Source organism: Athene noctua, chromosome 5 (assembly GCF_965140245.1).
Source record: "Athene noctua chromosome 5, bAthNoc1.hap1.1, whole genome shotgun sequence".
Classification (NCBI taxonomy): domain Eukaryota; kingdom Metazoa; phylum Chordata; class Aves; order Strigiformes; family Strigidae; genus Athene; species Athene noctua.
The window spans coordinates 26243099-26264738 of record NC_134041.1 but is presented as its reverse complement, the minus strand read 5'-3'; the positions used below and the strand labels follow the sequence as shown (position 1 = coordinate 26264738).

General features: G+C 46.6%; 2 protein-coding genes and 1 pseudogene across 2 annotated transcripts in view; 2 read left to right on the top strand and 1 right to left on the bottom strand.

The window, feature by feature from the left end:
- LOC141960990 (ral guanine nucleotide dissociation stimulator-like 1) overlaps positions 1–880 on the top strand; it is a 62499-nt gene extending 61619 nt beyond the window's left edge. The window contains exon 16 of the mRNA XM_074907425.1: positions 679–880. Within this exon, the coding sequence (XP_074763526.1) occupies positions 679–880 (202 nt within the window). The remainder of the gene's footprint in view (positions 1–678) is intronic.
- A 3609-nt stretch (positions 881–4489) lies between these two features.
- Positions 4490–5656, bottom strand: LOC141961367 (putative C->U-editing enzyme APOBEC-4; annotated as a pseudogene).
- A 9248-nt stretch (positions 5657–14904) lies between these two features.
- The window catches only part of LOC141960987 (ral guanine nucleotide dissociation stimulator-like 1), a 53486-nt gene continuing 46750 nt past the window's right edge, over positions 14905–21640 (top strand). The window contains exons 1-2 of the mRNA XM_074907420.1: positions 14905–15026; positions 16017–16127. Coding sequence (XP_074763521.1) covers positions 15000–15026; positions 16017–16127 — 138 coding nt within the window. The 5' untranslated portion in view covers positions 14905–14999. The remainder of the gene's footprint in view (positions 15027–16016; positions 16128–21640) is intronic.

Sequence of the window (21640 nt, the reverse complement as noted above, 5' to 3'; positions counted from 1 at the left end):
TGCAATGATAGACAATACATCCTAAAAGCGTTAGTAAGGCAATGAACATCGGCACTGCACAAAAATTTAGATTTACATAAGGATCCCTCCTCGTGCCTCAGGGCATCTGTCTCCAGGAGCGTTGGCCTGCAGGAAAAAGGAAGGAAAAGCTTCTTGGTTTGTTTTGTGAACCGGGAGTGGGTTATAATTAGAAAGATGGGGCAATCCACCTTGTATTAATTTTGTGCTCCTTTCCATGAGCATCTTTGGCTTTCCAGGTATGCTTGTTTATTGGTGTATCCAATACCAATGATACCGCTCCCACTGTTGGCAGTTCAACTAAGACAGGTTGTCTGGGAGAAATGAGATGGATTTCTGGGGTGGTTGGCTTTCAACTCCTACACCTAAATCTCTAACTGTTGCAACTAACTTAGTTGCAGCTGGAATCTGCATGGGAGGTATTTTTACTTTGCCGCCCGTAACAGGTCCAGCACTAATAGAGTTTAACTCCAAACTGATACTATCAGAAAGATTTAACGTCAGTCTTTCTGCACGGGTTGCCCTAGAGTTTGGCCATTAATTCATTTGTACTGATCATGTACAAGTCATGTACCTGTACTGATTCACTTCCCTTGCCTCGTGCAAAGGGCACAAGTCGGAAAGCAGTGCCCAATCCTCTTTCACCCCCCCAGGAACCAGTGATCCACTGGCCCATAACACACCCCTCAGGGAGCAACCCAAATCTGCTCCGAGTGGGGGCTCTGGTGACAGCACAGACTCGGCCAGTGTTCCATCATGCGAGTTTAATCACCCTGAGCCTGAAGACGCCTGCATCGCTCCCGTAGGAACCGCTGATGTGTCTCAGAAAAAGGTACAGTCTGTGCCTTGTTGCCAGAAGTAGCCTGAGAGAGACTGTTGACACTGCCAGCAGGGCCCAAGCCTGCTTGTCGTGTCGAGAGCATTGCTTTTAGAGGAACGGAGAGACTCTAGATATAAATGTGTAAAAATGAAAGCAACCCAGTCAGGATTTTTGCACAGTTCCCTCTGTGTTGCTGAGATACAAGGCAGACTGAAGCTCTCCTTCCCTGAAACCAGATTGTCTTGTGGTGCCTGTTAGTGGAACTGCACGAGGTTAATTTTTCTTTCAGTCCCTCGTTGTGCTTTTTGAGAGGGATGGGGCAGGCTAACGGGCAGCATTTTTCTACCTGCGGGAAGCGGGGTGAGGAGCACGTGGCAGCATGACGTTAGCAGTGACACAGACAAGAGGATTTGTGAGCCCCCCCCAACCAAAACCAACTGAAATGGGAGATGGGATCAGCTGAAGAGGAGTAAGCTCAACAGCTAGACATTTCCTCCTCCAGTACCTCAGGTCTGATGAATTATTCTGCTGTTAGCAGCCTGCTGTTGTGTCCATCATTCTCAGTCAGCTGCGGCCGTTAAAGGGAGTTTGACTTCTGCGGCGGGCGGAGGAAGCAAGCAGCCGATTCAACGTGAATGATAGAGCAAGCTTCAACTTTATTGAAAGAAATCACCCCTTACCTAAGCACTCTACAATAATCATGCATACTACTCACAAATCTATTGGATACATGTAAAAGGCTACATTATAATATCCCAGCCCCTTGTGGCATCTCAGGCATGTCACAACACCTTCCTTCTTCTGGCCTGCCCTCTTTGCCAGGGTTGTTTACCATCACACTCAAGGCCATTGTGTACCTCAGTTTCTCTCTTTGTTAACGTAACAGTCCTTTGTAAGCATAACTGTACCCTGGGTTTTTTCCTTTGTTTACCTCAGATGGCTGCAATCAGCTCCTGCAGAGACCCGTGGCCTTGCTCTCTGCAAGCCGTTCTCCAAGAGACTTCAGCAGCCCTGTGCCCACCAAGGAAAGCCCAGCTGCAGCCAAGCTGCGCCTGCAGCCTGGGGAAGGTGTTTTCTTAACAAAAGAAACTGAACTAGGCCTGGGGTCAGAACCCGGGCATCAAGTTGGAAATCAGGGATTATCCATCAGGCACTGCTTTGGTGAGTTTTTCCACCTTTATCTAAGGCCTCCCAGGCATGGAAACCCCCTAGATTTTAACAAGGTCACAAGCACAATGCCACAAGAGGGCAACTTCCCCACGGCAGGCTGGCCCGCATGTATTTCCAGGGGGAACCGGCCCTTATGATTGTCAAATATAGGAGCATCGTCACCTGATAATCCCGTAGGACAAAATGCTCGTCTTCTTGGGTTCACGTAATGTCCCTGGCAGTTATTAACAATAACAACTGCTTACGCCAACCTTACATCCCGGGTAGGTCGTGAAACACCGGCATGCCTCTCGATCAAGCCATTAATTCGCTCAACCATGCCATCAGCTTGAGGGTAACACGGTGTATGGAACACCCACTCGATGCCTTGTGTGCCCACCCCTGGACCACCCCGGCAGTAAAGTGGCTCCTGTTATCTGATTGACTTGACTTGGGCGTTTCCTTCTCTGTCTGCCGTGGCTGGCAAGAATGATCTCACTGCACACGGCGCTCCCTCGCAGTTTCTCCCGGCCGCCCCGCAGCCCCTGCCCGCCCTCCGGTCGGTTCGGGGCCGGGTCGCCCCTCGGCGGGAGCGCCGGGCACGGATGTTCCCGCAAAAGGCAGCGCCGGCGGCCGCCGCTCCCCGCAGCCCTCCCCGCCGCGCCCGCTCCTGCCGGCACTACTTCCCGCCCGGCGGCGGAAGGATATTGCCGCAGCCACGAGTCCTCCTCGCCCTCATCGGGCCCCGCTCGCCCGTCGCCTCCTTCCTCCTCAGCCACGAACTTGTTCTCGTCGTACTCGTCCACATCCACCCGGCGGAACCGCGCCGAGGACACCGCGTGCTTCGCCATGGCCGCCGCGCCGCGCCCCGCCCCGCCCCGCCCCGCCCCGCGCAGGCGCAGGCGCCGCCGGGGCGCGAGCGCTATGCACGCGCCCTCCGCCGGGGCGCGAGCTCTGCGCAGGCGCCGGCCGTTGGGCGCGAGCGCTATGCACGCGCCCTCCGCCGGGGCGCGAGCTCTGCGCAGGCGCCGGCCGTTGGGCGCGAGGGGGTGGAGCCACGCGGGAAGCGAGCTGCCATTGGTCGGCTGCGTGCCAGGGCGCCCGGTTGCTGTGGTTACCGCGTCATTCGCGGACGGGCGCCGCGGGACGCGGAGTGGCCATCGCCTTCGGGCTCCGGGCAAGCGCGCTCCTGCCGAGCCCCGACAGCGAGCTGGTGCTGCGAACACAGCGACAGGGCGCGATGCCGTGCGGGTTCAGCCTAGGGAGCGTTCTCAGACGGCTCTGGCCGAAGCGAGAGCCCGCCGCCCCCTCCAACGGGCCTGGGGGGGGGACACGGAGCGCGGGTGGCGCCAGGTAGTGCCCACGCGGCGTGCTCCGGCACTGGGGAACAGGCTTTGGTGCTGAGCTTGGAAGTCCAAGCTCAAACGCCGCCTGCTTACCACAAGAGTTCGAAAAGAGCAGCGGCTCTCCAAAATCTAGCGAAAGAAAAGTAATCGCCCCGATGCTACAGCACAGGCGCCTGCTTGTGGCCGTGCTAGCTAATACTTAATCGGAAGGTGCAGAGGGATTCCGTCTCATGCAAGAAAGCTTTCCTAAAAACGCGCCTAGGCGTTGTAAAAGTAAGGGATCTGGCGGGTTTTAGCGCAGTGCTGCCTCTCTAACGTCGTTTGAGGCTCAGAAGAACCTCTGCGTTTCCAAGGGGGATCACCTCTGCTGAAGTCAAGGGTGGTTAAGGTCACACGGGGAAGCAACCTCTTTTTTTCTACTCGGATATGCGTAACTAAGTAAGAGATGCCACAAAAAGAGTCAAAAAGGAGCAGCAGCACTGCCTCACAAAATTAGCCAGTGTGTGTGTTTGGCAATGGCTGTTACCTAGGAAGGAACCCCGGTTTCCCCAGGCAACAGCATGATCTTGACTTCAGCTGCTCCCTTCTTCAAGACCTTTAGTGTCATAACAAATGTACTCAATCACACAGTGAAAACACTGCTCTAAATGATAGAAACTTTGTTTTTCTTTTTCGAGTTACGCTTGGACTGTGTAGATCTGTTATCTCTATTGTCCTATCAGATACTTGCTATCAATTACAAAATTACACAGCTTTGTGAGCTTCCTCTTAATGGAAGGGAGGAACCCAAGACGGGGGGGGGGTAAAGTACACGCACACACACACATAAATAAGTGTCTATAAACCCCTCTCCTATTAAGGAAACGGCCGGTGGGAAAACTTTATCGATAGATCAGCCTTACCTGCAGAACCACCTTCTTGACAGAGGAGGAATCTAGGACATGTCATGTGTTCCCCCAAAGTTGCCTCAGCTGGGAAGCTACAAGTCTGGCTGTGGCGGTAGCTTGTGGACTGTTCACATGTTTCTGGTAGCAATTGGCTTAAGGGCAACAAACAAATTACTCCCAGGAGGTAATCAGAAGATACCAAGGTTTTGGTTTTAGTGCGATAGAATTATGTTTGAAAGGAACAGGGATAAAATAAAAGTATACTATCTTCAGAATCAGCTATTCGAGACCACCAGTTATTCTGTGGGTTAACTTTTGTAGGAGGTGACTTTATTGATTTTTTTTTTTTCCTTTTTTCCATCTGTGATCTCAGTTTGATAGCCTGATAGCAGTTCAGCTAGTATCGTCTTTAGAGCAGGTGCCTGCTGCTTGGAAAAAATTCAGGATTATGAGTGTCACTGAATTATTCCTTTGGCATTTTTAAATGCCTTACGATATTTTTAGGTCTGGGGTATAGATGTTCCCTCTGAAAGGGCAGAAACATGCCTGGGAAAAGCACCAAGGGGCTTTGAGACATGGGAGGTAGCAGTCTGCCTTTCATCGCTTGGAAAGGCTGCTGGGAAGCCAGACTAGGAGAAGAAAAGGCCTTTCATTTCTGCTGCACAGCAGGGTTTCCCTGCCTCGCCTGTGGAAAGGCTTTCCTAAAATAGGGTGTAATTCCTGTTAAGTTGTTAACTGGATGCAGATTTTGTTGATCTGCTAGGGTTCTTGATGGTGGAGTTGAGTGATGAAGGGCTGACCCTGGGATGCCATACACAAAATTGCAGAGGAGGTAACACCGTGCCCCCCCAGGCAGTCTCTGCAGAGTCACCCCAGGCCACAGGCTGGGGGAGGCTCCGCAAAGCTTCGCCGTTCCACGCAGCCGTGGGGAAACCGTCCTCAGTGAGACAAAACTGAGAGAAATAGATGCAGAGCGTGATTTCTGGATACTTCCACAAAAGGTTGTAGATTTTACTTACGCAGCAGTGGTAAACCTCGTTACAAGGAGAGTAATTTGCATAGAGGACGATGCCTCCGATGTTTGCATGGGCATCTGTAACTGCATCCAGATAACCACCCACCCCAAACAGCACAGATTCGGGATGGTAGCCTCGCTCAGTACAGTCTGTAGCATGGCCTTTTTGGACTATGCTGCCTGAGGAACTCCTCAGTTCACAGAAGAGGAGGTGTTTGTTTCGGAGAGTTGCTGTTGATCTGTAAGGGAAGCCAAAGACCCTGTCAAATTCTGCGTAAGGGACTCTCGCTTCTTCACCAGCCCGCATGTGGTAGGGACACTTAGCGCAGGTGTGGTTCTGTCTCTGCCAGCAATAGGGCTTTACCACAGTCCCCTGATTTGTCAGGTATTCTTGGAAAATTGTTTTCTCTCCTGGATTCATGTTCTGTTGAAAAATCTCCCCGTTTATGAGCTACATAGCCGACAGTCCTGAGTGAAAAGGGGAAGTATTAGCTTAAGTCAACCCTTCGATTTATTTGGCACTTGAACCCCAAAAACAGTAGGGGACAGTCTCCTCAAAAACGTACTGAAACTTGTAGCAGCGTATAGCAACTTAGTGACACACAGAACGAAGCGCCCTTGCAGCCTAGGAACATTTTTCCTTTCCACAAACTAGCCTTTTTGCTAAAAACATAAGTTGAAAATATTTCTCCGGCTCTGCTCCCTTACCCTAGACAGGACAAACTGTATAATAAAACCAGCCATGATTTTCAGGAATTGATTAGCAGATGAGCCTTATGAAATCTGGCAAAGCAAACAAGAAAACACCACCAAAACCCAAAAGGTATAATTACCATCTCAGCAGCTCCAGCTCAGTAAATACTCGTCTGATTTCCTTCACTGGCCTTTTAGGACTGGTCCAGAGTATCCACTCCAGTGATGTGGCAAGCTTTCTTTTCAAAATCCTATGATGAAGAAGAAAGTTACTCTTGCCTCCCCAACTAGCTGCCTGGTGATTCAGATCAAACGGACTGACGAGTGCTGGCTGTATGTCAACAAGAAGAAAGAGGAGGCCAGAATATGGTGTTCTTTGGAATACTTAGAGACGCCGGGGGATGTTTAACTGTGGGCTTTGAGCCTGGACACCCCAAGCAGTCTCTAAAGCCCTTGTGACTTTTGGGGTTATTTACAAGAATGTTCATCAGAGAACCAATACACAGGACTATGAGGTGCACATTTCCAAATGGTTTGGTGGAGCTCAAAGTGTATGCAGTGTAAAGAGGGAGAAGTAGATGTGCTGTCTAGGTTACTGGTTTAGGCCACTGCAAGAGCGGTACTTACTCTAGTGTCAGAGAAAGCAGAAATTTAAGTGAGCTAGGAAGGGGGCTTGGGTGCATGTAACCATGCCATGGGTTAGATGCACTGCATCTACTCAACATGCCTGAGCATCTTCCTTAGCTGTGTAAGGATTTTAGTCAATTGTCGTGACTCACAAGAGAGAGAGAAACACAATGGACATTAATAGTAAATGTATTGCTATCTGCGTTTCAAAACTGCCTTTCTGTTGTTTCCAAACAAGTATGACATTTGTTCTTCAGGAACCTGTTTCGGAGATTTTGGAGAAGACGAAATAGAAGCTCACCTGAGCAACACGTAGCCGAAACCGAGACACAGGTGCAGCCTGCAGAAGATGCAGAGAGTGTGCAGGAGGCAAGTCACTGGTGTACAGGCGGTTATAGCTGACTATGGGATATTTTAGAGATGGTGTAAAAACAAACAGAAAAACAACTCAAAACCCCCAAACCCCAGCCTCCCCAAACCTGGATTTTATTGCAGGCACTTGAAAGATACCCTTTCTAATTTAGAGATTGCTGTGTTCAAGGCTGTGGTAGTTAGTAAAGCCCTGAAATTTTAATTGTTCAAGTGGTATGTATAATGAAAACTCATTACATGGTTACAGAGGGACTAGTATATATATATATTTCTAAAGTTAACGGTTACATATTTGTTTGCAATTCTCCTGTTCATTGCTCCTCCCTGCAAATCTAAACAGAGCTCAAAAGAAAGCTATGGAGTAGGCATCTGATTTAATGGTGCCTACTTGGCTCTGTAGCAGGGCTCTAAGAGGGCAATAAAATCCTTGTGGGATTTGGTGAAATCAGATAGAACGAATGTAGCATTAAACAAAAAACTAAATACTAAATAAATACTAAAGTACCCCATAGATAAGCCGAATTCTTGCTTCACTGCAGCTATTTGCCTTTTAACTGAATGAAGAGAAGAAAAAAGATGACAGCTATGTCTTACTGTTGTTACTTGAGCACTGGGGAAAAGTTAGGGTCCCAAGCCAACTGGAAAACGAGGCTCTTTCTCGTGTCTTCACTCTCAGCTGAATTGAAGCCTATGTTCTGCTTTCTGTTACGCTAGTGGGAATCCTTTGTTGGCTTAGACTCACAGCATTGAGATCTGAGAGCAGAGAACTGCAGCGAGTGCCCATCTTACCTGAGCGCTTGGAAGAATTGGTCTTAGATCTGATTGAGAAATCTGTCCCTGGTGTTCAAGAGTCTTCAGCATCCAAAAGAGCTCTCTTATATATATGACTGGCTTCTTGAAATGGGGTCTAGGAATTTCTGAGTAGTTTGAAATATGTCCTGCAAGAAAGGAGGACACAGTTTTCAAGTTTAATATGGGTCATTTAGAATAAAAAAGCAAATAGGATCAACTATGATAGTAATACAAGGATTTATGATTAATTTATCCCTGTTACTTTAACCATCTCTTAGAGGTTAAGAGTGTTGAGTCTGTGCACAACGTTCGGAAATGCCACACTTTGTTTTGGGGTTCACAGTTCACAAGACTACTTTGTGCAGATTTTCCTCATGCTTTAAGTCTAAGCCATGGAGTTACTTTTGGACATGTTAGTTGTGACCTCTAACATGTATCATGCCATTGAAAACACACGATTACTAGGATTTGTTGTAGGAACAGCATTTAAACTGAAACTCTACATTTACTCTTTCTGGAAACTATGTATGCATGAAATGAATGCGTCAAACTGAAGACATGCCCTCTGATTATAACTCAGTGGGTGGGAGGGACAAAGCCCTTGGGCTTTGAACTAGTTAGATATAAATACAGAGCTGCCTGGCAAAAGTCTGCTCAGAGGAAGGGAAGGCCCTGGATAGAGTGGGAAGTACTCCCAGTATCTTAAGTAACAGGCACTCCAATATAATTATTAAACCCAGAGTCCTCTGGGGAGTGCTTGGATTAAAGGATACCAGAGTGATACAGTCTTCTAGGGAAGGAAATATTTCTTTTTTAAGAGGAAAAATGAAAAAGACTCTAGAGTGAAAATTAAGGATATGAAAATCCTCATAGTCAACAGAGATTTATACTGTCGAAGCAGACAGCAACAGGGCCATAAAAGGCATATGTGCATACCTGTAACCAAAGCAAACTGAAACAGGGCAGAGGGAAAAAGAAAGTTATGTTTGTAAATGGGAAGTTCTGAGAGCTCATCAACTAATCAAATAGTTACACTTCTTGTTCTGGAAACTGAAGCTTGCTAGAAAAGAACATGAACTATGGCAAGTAATTTGGGAATGAGGGGGAGGATTGACTACCAACTAGCCAATAACATAAATAACAAATTTGTAAATGTATTGGAAGCAAGAAGCTTCTTATGGACAACCAGCCTGTTTATGGAGATGAGAGAGCAATTAGGGAAAACGAGAACTGTGCTAAATCAACCCAATATCTGTTTGTGCAAAAAAGAAGGCAATCTTTTGAGTGACACTTGTATATGAGAGCCACTTGATTCACAAATCAGGAAAGGTTTTTTTTCCTTAATTCAGCTGATGCAATCAAAATGACCTCTTTATATCACAATGTGCATCGGAATTTTCTGCTGTGGCAGAAAACTCTGTGGTTACAACAGTGATGATACCAAATGGAAGTGTGTGTGTGTGTGCGTAACAGGCGGGAAAATCAGTCCTTTCTTTGAAAAAGGAAGAAATCAGTGAACTCCATCTCCCTGTCCTCTCCTTTACATGAACACTTGCTTATTCCTCTGTGAAGCGTAGTAAGGTAAAGAAGCACGGTCCCACTGTTTACAAACGGAACGATCTCAACAGCATAGGCAACTTTCCCTTTGTTAATATGGCTTTGATTTGACTGAGTTACAAGCCTTAGAAAACCACGTACTCAGCATGCACTTCAGGGTTTTGTTTCTTCCTTCAAAGCTTGTGAAGGGGGCAGCCAAGAGGATTTGCTGCAAACACCTGAGTAGCTATAGAGCACGAAACTAGAGAAAGATACTGCTTTGAAGCAGCAGGGACACATGTGGCTGGAAAAAGAACAGAGGAGCTGGTAAAGTGCTTAAGGCCTAAGAAAAGTTTCTGGGTGTTTTGCGATATGTGCGACTGAGACTCCAGTTCCTAGGACCCGCTGTCTCTGCTCCTCCAGGTTGTTTCCAAAGAACCAAGAGAGGTTTCTGCAGACTGAGTAGGGGGCGGGTATGAGAGCAGACCCTGAGGTACGCTGGCACTACTTACCCTCCTCTTGAGTGAAAAGGCTCAGGGGACAGGGAGTAAAACACGCTGTTGTTTCTCCATATGACGTTGCAGGCGGTGCAGTTTACCAGTGATGTGACCACGGTTTTGCAAGCAGCATTGCTTTGAAGTCTTAACAAACGGCAGGCCAAGGACTTGCTGTTCCTGAAGGAGATATGCCCCCTAGATCTGAGACTATACAAAAGCATGCCATCTCCTCTTGGACTGCACAGTTTGTGAAACAGTGCATGCCTATCTAACTGCAATCACATCTGAAATGAGAGGTCAAGGAAAGGCTGGATCTGCTTCCTTAACTACATAATTTTTTGAATTAGCATTGCTAATTATGCAGCCTTATGAATCAGTAATTTTTATTTTTTTTTTGTATGGGAGCTCTGTTGCATTTCCTCTGGCATTTTACAATGAAGCTGGTTAATACTTCCGATTACTCAAAGGCACCTATTTAGTTCTAGTGTCAGCCAAGACAGATTATGATGAACTTGGTTATCTGGTTCTTTACTGAGCTGCTACTGCATTGCCACATCTTTCAACGCTGTTCAGAGCGAGCGGGGAACACGTTTTTTCCTTTTTTGCACAGGAATAAGGATCGCAAAGGTTGCAGACAGTGGAAGATCAGACATACAGTGTATAATGTAACATTGCTTGTGCTTTGATTAGTTAGTGGTTTGAAATTCATATTTAATTTTTGATCCCAACAATTTTTCTTACTGGCTGACATGTACTGACAGGGCACCCGTTCATCTAAAGAATATAAATCTCCAAGTTAATTTATTTCCAAAAGAGGAACATGGAGGACCTGCCTCCCCTCTGTTACCCTCCACATCAGCACGCAGCACGTAAACGTATTGCCCCTGTGCTGATGGAACAGACTGCATGAGGTAAGTGCCTGTGAGGTGCTTTGTGCTGTAAAGGACCTTTAGTCCTTTACAGAGATTGCAGCACGCTGAATGTTAAGCAGGTCTAAAGCACTCTGTGACAAACTAACTGTGCAATTGAGTGGAAAGCAGGAACTCAGGCGTGCACAATGTAAAGGAGTACTACCAGGTGGTTCTCCTACAGTAACTGTGGCAAAGAGCTCTCTGCAGCCAAGCTACAGGCCAGAGTCCACAGCCAGTAAATCACAATATCAAACCGATACGTGTTTGCATTTCTATAGTCTGCTTAAATTCTGTAGCTTTTGTGGCTCACCTGTGTGTGATTTTTTTAATAGTTTCAATCTCAAGAACTGTAGTCTGCAGCACCTGTTAGTTATCAAATTGAGGGCATATGCCATAAACAGAAAGCGGGAACTAGATGTGGTTATAAAGAAACCAGACAAATAATAATTAATGAGATAGTATGAATAGAAACAGTATTTATTTCCTTTTGTAAGCATGCCCTTCTAATGCATCATCCACTGCAGGGGGCGTCTCTTTGGACAGGCTTTATTCTATACGATAGATTCTCCTATTTTCTACAGGATGAACAGACAGCCTGTGTCGTGGAATCCTCTCTTCCAGTTAACAGGTGCACATGTACAGGTAGTGCCCTTGAGGTGGTAGCCACTGCTTCTTAAACAGAAACCCCAAAACAGAAAAAAAGAAAACTATGTAATATTGGAAAAACACTTAATGCAAAGGCAGGGTTACTAGGAAATGTCTAGCATTTCCAACATGCAAACAGGTCTAGCCCCTGGCGCGATCAAGCACCAGACAGTGGAAACTGCTTGAGCTGGTACTGCCATTGAAAGGAACATCTTGAAACCACGGCCTAACTTATGGTTTCTGTAATGCAAGGAGCGTTCTCCCTTTTTTGGAAAAAAAATAAGGAGGCAGTTGTGTGTTTTCCTTTCCTGTCTCCCACTGAGCAGCCCTTCCCAGTAAGGCTAATTTGCATGCAGCGCTCTGGTACCTGGCTTCTTTCCTTTTAGGCTGCGCGATGCCCTTCTCTCATAGAGAAGCTGTCTGCGACGATTCTTACATCGCCTGGTTACTTTGTCCTTTTCCTTTGCTCTCCCAAATATTTCCCTTATTTGGGTACCGCTGGCTTCTGTTTCCTCTTCTCCTTCCGCTGGGCCCCTAGCAGAGGCAGTAGGACTAGCTGTTCTTTATTTCCAGCTGGTTTATAGGTCTTTTGCTTTATCTGCTCATGAAAGTGTCTGCATGCCAGCTGTAGCAACAGTTGAAAACAAGGAAAAATCATCACTCTGTGACTAACTTATTTCTCTGTGGACAGTCAGCAAGTTCTCACTGGGCTTAAGTGGTCAATGATCTGCTGTTTGAGAACTTTCCAGACCACAAAGGATCTTCTTAGATAACATTTCACTGTGAGAAGCGTAAGGTTGCATTAACAAGTGGATTTGCATTTCCTTCTTGGTGCAAGGGGGAAGGAATACGTGCTCAGATGTATTTAGAGGAACAACTCTGATTCAGTAGAAAGGGCAGGCACAGACCTTGATTATGGCAGGAATGTAGCTATCGCATGTGAACATGATTGGGAAGGAACCAAATATTTAACACAAAGTTAACCACGAGTGTGGCTCATTGGTGTAGATCGAGTTTGTGATTAAAGTCTGTTAAAAGAGCAAACCAGAAGTTCCACTAAACCGAGTTGCAGACTGTTCTCATGCTTTTTCATGCTGTTCTCAGTCCTTGAAATCTTTACAGAACATCTTTTAGACTAATCAGAGCCTGCTTTGTCTTCATGTTCTCCTGTGCCTTCTGATCCTGTCTCTTGGTCTACATAAGGGGCTGAACACTACATAATGGTCTTAGAATGCAACTAAAGGGAAGTTAAGCATTACATACGCTTTTCCTCCTTTTCAGTATGAAATAATCAGTATCTGGATAGAAATCAGATTTTTAGGAGCCCAGACTGAGCACAATCCTTTCTCTCTCAAAGATCAAATAAACACATATATGTTATGTACACATACACAGACACGCATGTTTTGGTAAAAGTTAATAACAGGAGTTGGGTCCTTCTGTTAAATTTGTAGTCAGTACAGCATGTTCCATTCACTTTGAAAGGTTCTACCAGTCTGAGAGAAATTTCTTGTATTCCATGTAACAACACGGTTGTAGCGATGACATCTGAGGATATAAATATGGACGACGTCCGTTGCAAGAGGGAGTATATTTGAATTGACCTCTTTGGTTAGCTGGAAAGCAAGCAAATACTGCGGCATAAGAAAGGCACACGATGTTGGAAAACACTATCCCATCCCCTGGCAGCTGCTTTGATGAGCAAACCACCCCAACCTACACCTATCCCTCTCCCAAGTGAGACCGTTAGCAACAGAATCCAGACTTCCAAGGAACTAGAAAACTGCAAATATGAGAATTGGCAGAGGATTTGGATAAACACTTTTGCACTGAAAATCTGTTGCAAATGTGACTGCAGGGCTCTACGCAATGCAATGTCTGACGGAATTCTTGTGGGGACAAGACTCAGTCCCGTGGAGGTTTGAGCCTGCAACTCATTCTGATTCCAGGGTCTAGGCTCCAGTTCATCAAAGAATCTTAAGAATTTAGTTGCTTTGATGTGGATGGTTTAGGCTCATGCTGAAGTAAAGCTCCTGCTTACGTGCTTTTCTGAACTAGCATCCTAGGTAGGGGCTAAAGAAAGATGAAATTAATTTGTCAGACTAAGTTGCACTGTGTATTGCCCTGGCCATCTTGCAGTTTTCCTCTTGCAGCTAAACTAGGTAACGGAAACAGCTTCTAGAAGCTTACTCATGTCAACTCATTTAAGGGATAAGTAAACAAAATAACTAGATTAAGATTTCAATCAAGTAAATACTGAAAGTTTCTACGAAACACAGACTCTTTAATATTGGGTTGGGGGTTTCTGGTCAGATTATTGAAGTTTGTATCTGCCTCAGCATATTCTGGATCACTTTGGTGTTACACAAATAAACTCAATGCTCCGCCTGGCAAATCCTCTGATCACTTCAACCGTGACAACACAATGCAATCTTGGTTTCGTAGCTTAAAATAATGTTCCTTGCTTTCATGTGCTGCTTCACGTTAACAGCTGCAAGTGGTAACAGTCTCTCCGAACCAGCACTGCTCCTGAGAGACTTGCCAGTAACACTTGTGTGTAAATACGTGAATACACTGGCTGTTAGTGCTGAGGTTCAGGAGGTCTGAGCTTTCTGGTTCAGGTCTCACTGCTTTCATTGCCTTGCACAGTAATTGGTGCCTTCAGCTCCTCTCTGCTTTCCTTTGTAAGTCCAAAAATCCCGGTAACTAAAGACAGCTCAATAGGCAACTTAAGTCAGTGTTTTTAAGGTGGTCGAGATCCTTGTGTTAGCATGCTGATCTCTGCAGCTAGTGCTTGCGTAAGAGGATGGTCATGGTTCAGAGGGGCTTGTGTGTGAGCAAGGGGCTCCCACAGAAAAAAAATAAGGATATTGTGGGTTTAGTCTATGTAAAGAGCCAGCATGGTGGGGACTGCCTGCCCTGGCACGGCCTGCCTGGGGTGGGCAGGAAGAGGAGGAGGAGGAGGAGGAGGAAGGCCCTTGCTCTGCCCCTGTCTGAGCCACCTGAATTGCCCGGCGGGCGAGCGCAGAGCAGGGCCGCGACAACCTGGAGTGCCGCCGCTCGCAGCAGGGCTGGGGTTCCCTACAGCCTCTGACTTCCTTCCTTGCAAGCTTGGGGAAGTAAGCTTGTCCAGCTTGAGCTTGCCCTAAAATCCCCCTTCTGGCCGTTTGCCTTTCTAAGTGCTAGAACAGTTCCAACCCCGTCAGGAGCGGGCAGGGAGCCCCCCGGGCGGCCCGGCCCGGCCCTGCGCGCTGGGCACCTGCCCCGGCCGCCCGCGGGCACCGGGCGCTGCCGGTGCGGCTGCACCCGGGCGGCGGCGGGAAGGAGGCGCTGCCCGCCGGCCCCGTCCCCGCTGGAAGCCGAGCGGGACGCGCCGCACCTTGTCCCTCTTCCAGGGAGCTGGGGGCGGGTGAACGCCCCGCTCCGGGCGGCGGAGCCCCGGCGAGCGGCAGCCCCGCGGCCGCTCCCGGCGCGGCGCCGGGCAGGGACGACTGAATCCGCCGCAACTTGTCGGCCGGCGGTAAACAGGAAGCCCCTCGGCGGGGCCGGGGCCGGGCCGAGGCGGGGCCTGGCGCGGCCGCCCGCCCTCCCGCCTCCCGCGCCGCGGAGCCGAGGGGCCGCACGGCTCGGCCCGGCCCGGCCCGCGGCGGCGGCGGCGTGCCCCGTCGAGGCGCCCGGGAAGGCGCCGAGAATGAAATTGCTGTGGAAAGCGAAAATGGTAACCGGGCGTCCCGTCCGCCCCTTGCCCTGCCCGCGGGGTGCCGGTGCCGGCGGGGTGGCCCGGGCGCGCCGCTCCCCGCAGCCTCGCCGGAGCCGCAGCGCGCTGCCGCCTCCCTGCTCGTCGCCGCTCGGAGCGATGCTGCCTTCCCCAGGAACCGTGAGCCCGTGCCTGGGGCCGGGAGGGTGCTCCGGAGGGGGGCAGTCCCCCACCCCCGGGAGAAGCGGGGACGCGGGGGCTCTGCCTGCGCTTTTGTCCGGGTAATCAGCTGGGGAACGAGGAGTCATTGCAGCACCTGTTCGCTTCAAGTTTGGAGGACGTTGCGCTACTTCTTTTTCTGTTATCCTTGTTATTTTTTTTAACCCGCTTTCTAGTGTTTGTGAGTTTTAAAGCCTCGACTCCGTAAAGTTTTTCGTAGCTTGGAATAATAGGTTTTGAAAAGCAAACCACCGGCTCTTTGGATCCGTCCTGTCAAAAGAAATAAAAGGTTGGTGTATTTTAAACTTCGAAGCTAACAAGCATTTAAAGGCTGCCTGCCTAAGTAATTCTGCAGTTTTAAAAAGTGCAATTCCTTCCATAAATGAAAGGCCAAAGAGATTAATTGCTTTGGGAAAGGGGGGAGGGGAGGGAAGAGAAGATTGCTAATCAAACCCAAACCGTTTCCTTAGAAAAGACTTTATACAACTATTTAAAGTACGTGCTAGTCTAGGAAAAACAGTTGAATGGGAAGTCAAGGTATCTTGATACCACAGGAGAGGACAGTTTGCCAAGAGTATCTCCAGAACATATCCTCAATCTGAAAGTATCCCGTATTGCTTTGATTGTTGTATTTACTTTGTGCAGCCCATCTTCTGCCCTCAGGTCTGTGTGAAGCAGTACAGCACCTGGGGTAGAGTGCGGTTAGCAGAGGAGTGAAAATGTTCTTTTTCTCTCTCTCTTTTTGTTTTGTTTTGTTTTGTTTTTTTTCCCCCTTTCTCCTTTCCCTGGCAGAGCGCAATTCAGGATGTGGATGAAGAGGTGGAAGAGGGAGCCGTTTTCCATGTCACCCTGAAACGAGTGCAGGTTCAGCACGCTGCCAAGGAAGGAGCAAACTGGATAGGCGTAAGTAAAGCTGGCGCGGTGGCGTTTTGGAAGGCTGCTCATGGGCTTTGGAGCCTGCTCCAGGGAGCTGAATTCCACACGAATCGCTAGGATAGTAACTTTTAGCACTGACTGCTCTCACTGTTGAAAAAACCCAAAACGCTGAAGTTGACTGCCTGGGTCATCTGAAGTAACTCTCTCCTTGTGTTGACTCTTTTCTTGACATGCAGACAAGCTTTGACCAGTTGTGGCGAGGGGTCGGATGATACTTAGTGCAGGAGTAAGGATCTTAGCTTATGGCCTGAGAAGCTGAACATTTAGCAGTTGTTTCAGACTGGGCTATGGCTTGTTTCTGCTGCTAGGAACCTATCTCAGGTCTTCCAAATTAGTAGTCATAGTATTTTGACTAATGAAGATCTGTCGGAAGTTAGCGGAAACTTCCTGAGAAGTTAAGTGAATATAGGTTTGGGTCTTATTTTTGTAGTGCTTTCTCAGCTAGGTTAGAAATTACTTGTCTGCATGTCTGCAGGAATTCCAGCCCTGTACTGTTTGTCAAAGGTACATTTCAAAGCATGAAGGCTTTAGTGGTAAGTAGATTGAGCTTAAATGCACACGCACTCAATTTGGCATGCTGCCCAGTGCTTCACCTCTGTCAGGCCAAGTCCCCAGCTGATAGAAAATGTCCTCACTTCATTGGAATCAGTGCAGCTGTGGCAGTTTGAGCCAGATCTTCAGGAGCTGGCTCTAGCTTTCGTATTGTTTTGTTATGTTTCTATATTTTCTTCAGGATCAGAGGCAATGATGTAAGAACTTGGTTTGATGTAGTATCCAGATTGATGTTTTAAAGACTTTTAAAACTGCCCCGAGACTTACATCAAATCGTGTTCTTGTGAAGTTCCATGACATAAAGCAATGCAGCGGTGCTGAACCCACAGTCAAGAAAGATAAGCAAATTCTGTCCTGCATAGAGATAGTGCTTAGAAGCTCCCCTTCCTATGTTTCCAAGAAGTACATAGAGTTCCAGTCAGAACAGATAATTTCAAATCTGCTTCCTTCGAGTGTCAGATTTCCCACCTGTGCCTCCTGTTTTTCCCAGGAAAAAATAGTAGGAAGTATTTACGAGCTCCTGTAAATAGATCAGGCTAGAGAAAAAGGCATATTGGTAACTGGAATAAAAGTTTTAAGAGGAGTAGCAAGGCATTTGAATGACGTGGCTAGAAAGAGAAGGTTGTATGAGGTTCAGCTTACTCCCGAGGCTGTAAAGGCAGCCTATAGGGAGGCTGGCACCTGTGTGTTGAACCGGATGGTGCTATTGTCCATGAAGCAAAGACAGCAAAGCAGAAAAGACGGGTGAAAAATTTAGAGTTCTGTGGTGTTTGTTGGTCTTGAACTGACAGCCAGGTACCCATGAAATGAACCAAGGACAAGCTGAATCATAGCTTAGCCAGAAGCAGATAAGAACAGTAGAGCAGTGGCTGTAAAAGTAGATTAGCTGCTGAACACCTGAATTTCTGTTGCCAGGAGCAGTATGCTGACAGAGTATGAGTGGCGTCGGGAGAGGTGAACTCCAGTCAGTGGTTTTATGTAAATAGTAAACTGAAAAGTAAACAGTTAGTTGGCAGAGAAAGGAAAAAGCAGCAGGTAGAGAAGGAAGTGGAGAGATGGGGGGAATGTTTAAGAGGTGAGAGACTGAAAGAGATTTTGATTAGCTGAGGGATGGGACTGTGGAGGGCAAAAGGGGCAAGAGAAAGTGTATGATGTGGATGGGATCCACTGGACAAATGAAAGGATTAGAGGACGACGACGGGAAAGAAACTTCTGCATTTGTGAAATGATAGAAATGAGAATTGTTCAAGGGTTCCTTTGCAAGGAGGAACAAGGGCTGGAGAATTTGAGGAGCTGGGACTGCAGGTGTGGAATGAGATTGAATTGAAATACTGAAACTGCTTGACTGTGGAGGGGACACAGTTGAAGATAGGAGGGATGGAAAAAAGGCCTTTCTCTTGAAGATGCTTGGCCTGGTGGTTGTGTTTGTGCCGTATGCCAGTGGATGCATACACTGAAGATGAACCACAGCTAGGGGCTAGCAGAATGGGCCTTACGTTAGTGGAAAGAGAAAAGAAGGAATGGGGTAAGACAGTAAGGCAGGAAGAAAATGATTGACCATGTAAATAGCAAAGAGGCAAGTGAGGGGGTAGTTTAAGGCTACCTGGTTAGAGGAATGTTCTCAGCAACTGGCCAGAATTGTACCAAGGCAGTAGATACTAGTGCCGGCCAGTTCTTTCATCCAGTATGAGGTGATGCTGTGTCAGTGCGATTTGCCTTAAGTTCTGTAGAAAGGTAAGTAGAGTAGGTCTGTGAGATGCTTAGCTTTACAGTGGCACACTTGGAAACTGTGGAATGTGTTTGGTGAAGTCAAGTAAGGTAGGAAGTTCAGATAGTTGAATGTATGAGCTTGGAAGTTGGAGAGACCAAACTGCAAACACTACCTTGACTTCTAGTTTGAATAAGGGAAAAAACCTTTCAGACCAGGGTGCATGAATAATGATCTAAGAAAGATTTTATTTTTTTTTTTTAGGAGTTAGACTTTGAGAAATAGAGAAAAGCTCTTGTCAGCAGAGAAAGCTGTATCTAAGAGTTAAACTAAGAGTTGGTGAAGTCAAGCCTCACAAAGGAAGTGAACACAAACAGATCAAGTTTTGTCAGCCATATGAGAACAACAAAAGAATAAGTCTGCTTCCTAGAGAGAATGAGATAGGAATTAAAATTAATCTATATATAACCCAAAAAACCAAATGAATTTTTACCTGTTTTCTATAAGGATGACAAAGGTCAACCTAGAGGTTGATGGTAATGATGGCGCGTGGGGCTTTTTCATGTCTTCAAGCTTTGTCTCCGAGAGCTTAATGTGCCCATGCTGGGCATCTGGTAGTGTCCAGCCCCAAACTACCAAGGAACGGGTGTAAGAAATGATAGTCAAGCAGCAAGAAGTTTTAATTCATCGATCAAGTCAGAAATGCTGTTGTATGGCTGGAGAACAGCAGCGGTGCCTGTATTTGGCGTGGGGAAGGTGTGATTTAGGTGGGTAGGAGACAGTGATCTCATGAAGATAACTGCTCTGATTTAAAAAAGCTGTGGGCTTAAACTGTTTGAAAATCTGCTCATCTTGAATCTTGAAATCACTGAAAAAAATTAGGGATGATAAAATATTTTTAAGTACCTGTTGAAGAGGAGCTGCTGCTGCAGCTTTAATATGTGAAATAATATAAGCACGAACAATCCCTACAAGTCTCTTAAAATGATTTCTAGCAGTTTAATGTTTTGCTGACAAACTCAGTTTTAGATTTTCAGGGTTTGGTGTTGGTTTTTTGGTTTGCTTTGGTTTTTGGTGTGGGGTTTGTTTTTATTTTTTTTTTAACTTTCTCCCAGTATGATATCTTGGGGAAGTTGCAGTGTTGCAATTAGCAGAGAAATTTGTGCGCGTATCGTACTTGGGAGCAGATTCAGCCCTTGTTTGGTACACATTCACCTTAGTGAATGAGACGCCTTTACACACGCTGAGTAGAATATGGCCGTAAATCAGTACATCATGGTTTGGACAATCTGCTGGATAGAAAATTAATAGTTAAATACGGTGGTGCAGGCGTTCTTCCCTGTTTGAAAGTGGTTGCATTGTATAAGTGGTTATTGTCAAAAGTCTATTTTAATTGTACGATGAAAAGTCAGCAAGAAAATGTAGTGTTTTTTTTTCTCCTGAGCAAGTTTTGCTTCGGGAAAATTTGAATGGAGGCGGGCGATGTATAGCACCAATAACAAACAGTATTCTTATAGTGTTTCTGTAATGGTGATGCCATATATAATTCTATATGTACCTTTAAGTCAGGTGTATAACAGATTATACACCTTTATATCAGCCATGAGATCCACGGAACAAAGTTTTTCAAGTTATTCTGGTGTAATTTCACTCATTCCCTGTGGGGTTGCGTTTGGGGTAACAGTGGGGTTTGGTGCAGTAGTACTGTGTGTTGCCTTGTCTATTTATAAGAGGTATGAATGGGTTCATGACACAAGCCCAAGTTGCCAGTCTGTTTGAGCAGATGTAAACCCACAGTGCTTCCAGAAATTCTTACAGCTTGCACCCAAGATTGTGTTCCCTGCATCAGCCTGTGTGTTTCTGCAGCCGTGGGGTGAACTTGTGCGGGTTAAACCTGAGCCTACGAGGTGAAATAAAGGGCTCTGTTTTGGCTGGACCACTTTCCCAGCCCACTTGGCTGCAGCAGGTGGACAGAAAAGGGCCTCTGGGAATGGCTTCTTTCAGTGTCTTAAACTCAGGGTGGAATGGTGCCATTTTGCAGTTGAGATGTGGCTGCAAGTCTCCTAGGGCCTCTGCTTACCTACTGCATCTATACTCTTTACGGGCTGTTGACAGGTCTTTGTGTCTTGATGGTGCAAGATGATCCTGGCTCTTCCAGGCCTTCCTACAGACACAGAGGCACTTTTCTGCCAAAAATCTGTGCCTGGGCCCACTTCTTGTTAGAAAGCCCAGAACACTGTGGGATACTGCTGTTATTCCTGATTTTTCTTTTCCTGTCTGGTCTGTTTGTTTGGTTTTGGTTTTGGGGTTTTGTTTTTGTTTTTTAATACAGGAGGTTGTATTTTAATGTAGCAGTAAGAGTTTGTTGGACCTTGTTTAAGCTGGGAAATGAGATGTCCTCGTGCCAGAGTAGCAGGGCTTTAGACTAATATTAAAGACCTCTATCTTGTTTTAAACAAAAAAGGGTGTCTATTGTAAATAATTCAAAAGCAATGGAAGGTCGTGATGTAAATATGAAGTGGATGGGTGATCCGTTCCTAATTATTTTATGAATAGGTTAACTTTTTTCTTTGTGCTTTTGTCAATATACCAAGCCAGAGTTGGTAGTGACTCTAAGTCATTAAGATGCCGTCTTCATGTCCTCAGTCTAGTCCCAAGGTGTTGTGTTAATGTTGGAATATCGTTAGCCTTGTTGTTTCTAACTCATACCTTAGCAGGCAGTTTCTGGAGCAAAACGTCTGGTCAAACTGTCCATGAACTTCATATTCAGTCCTGGTGGTGGTTGGTCGGGATGAATTTGAGACACATCAAGGAACCATGGAGAAACTCAGAATATGGATTGTCTTGTTACTTAGGGGAGCCTCTCAGTCTGTACAAATAACCGACTCGATATTCCAAACTCAGAAGAGCTGTTAAATTATAAACCGTTACTGTAAGGCTGTGAAATGTGACCTAATGATATGCTGTTACTGCGTGATCTCATGATACAGCAGAAGCTCTTACTAGGAGGGGAGGCTGTGATTCCGAAGAGAACCATCACAGCAGTCCCAGCTGAAGACATGCTGTGGGTGAGTATGTAAGGAGGAAATCTGCAGCGGAATAATGCTGCGATGAAAATGGTTGAACTCCTTAGTTTTTATCCTGAGGTTGCAGGAGAGTTGATGATGCAAAGACTAAGTACTAGAGTGTTGTGTGTTCATGTCCAGTGCAAGTTTGTTTC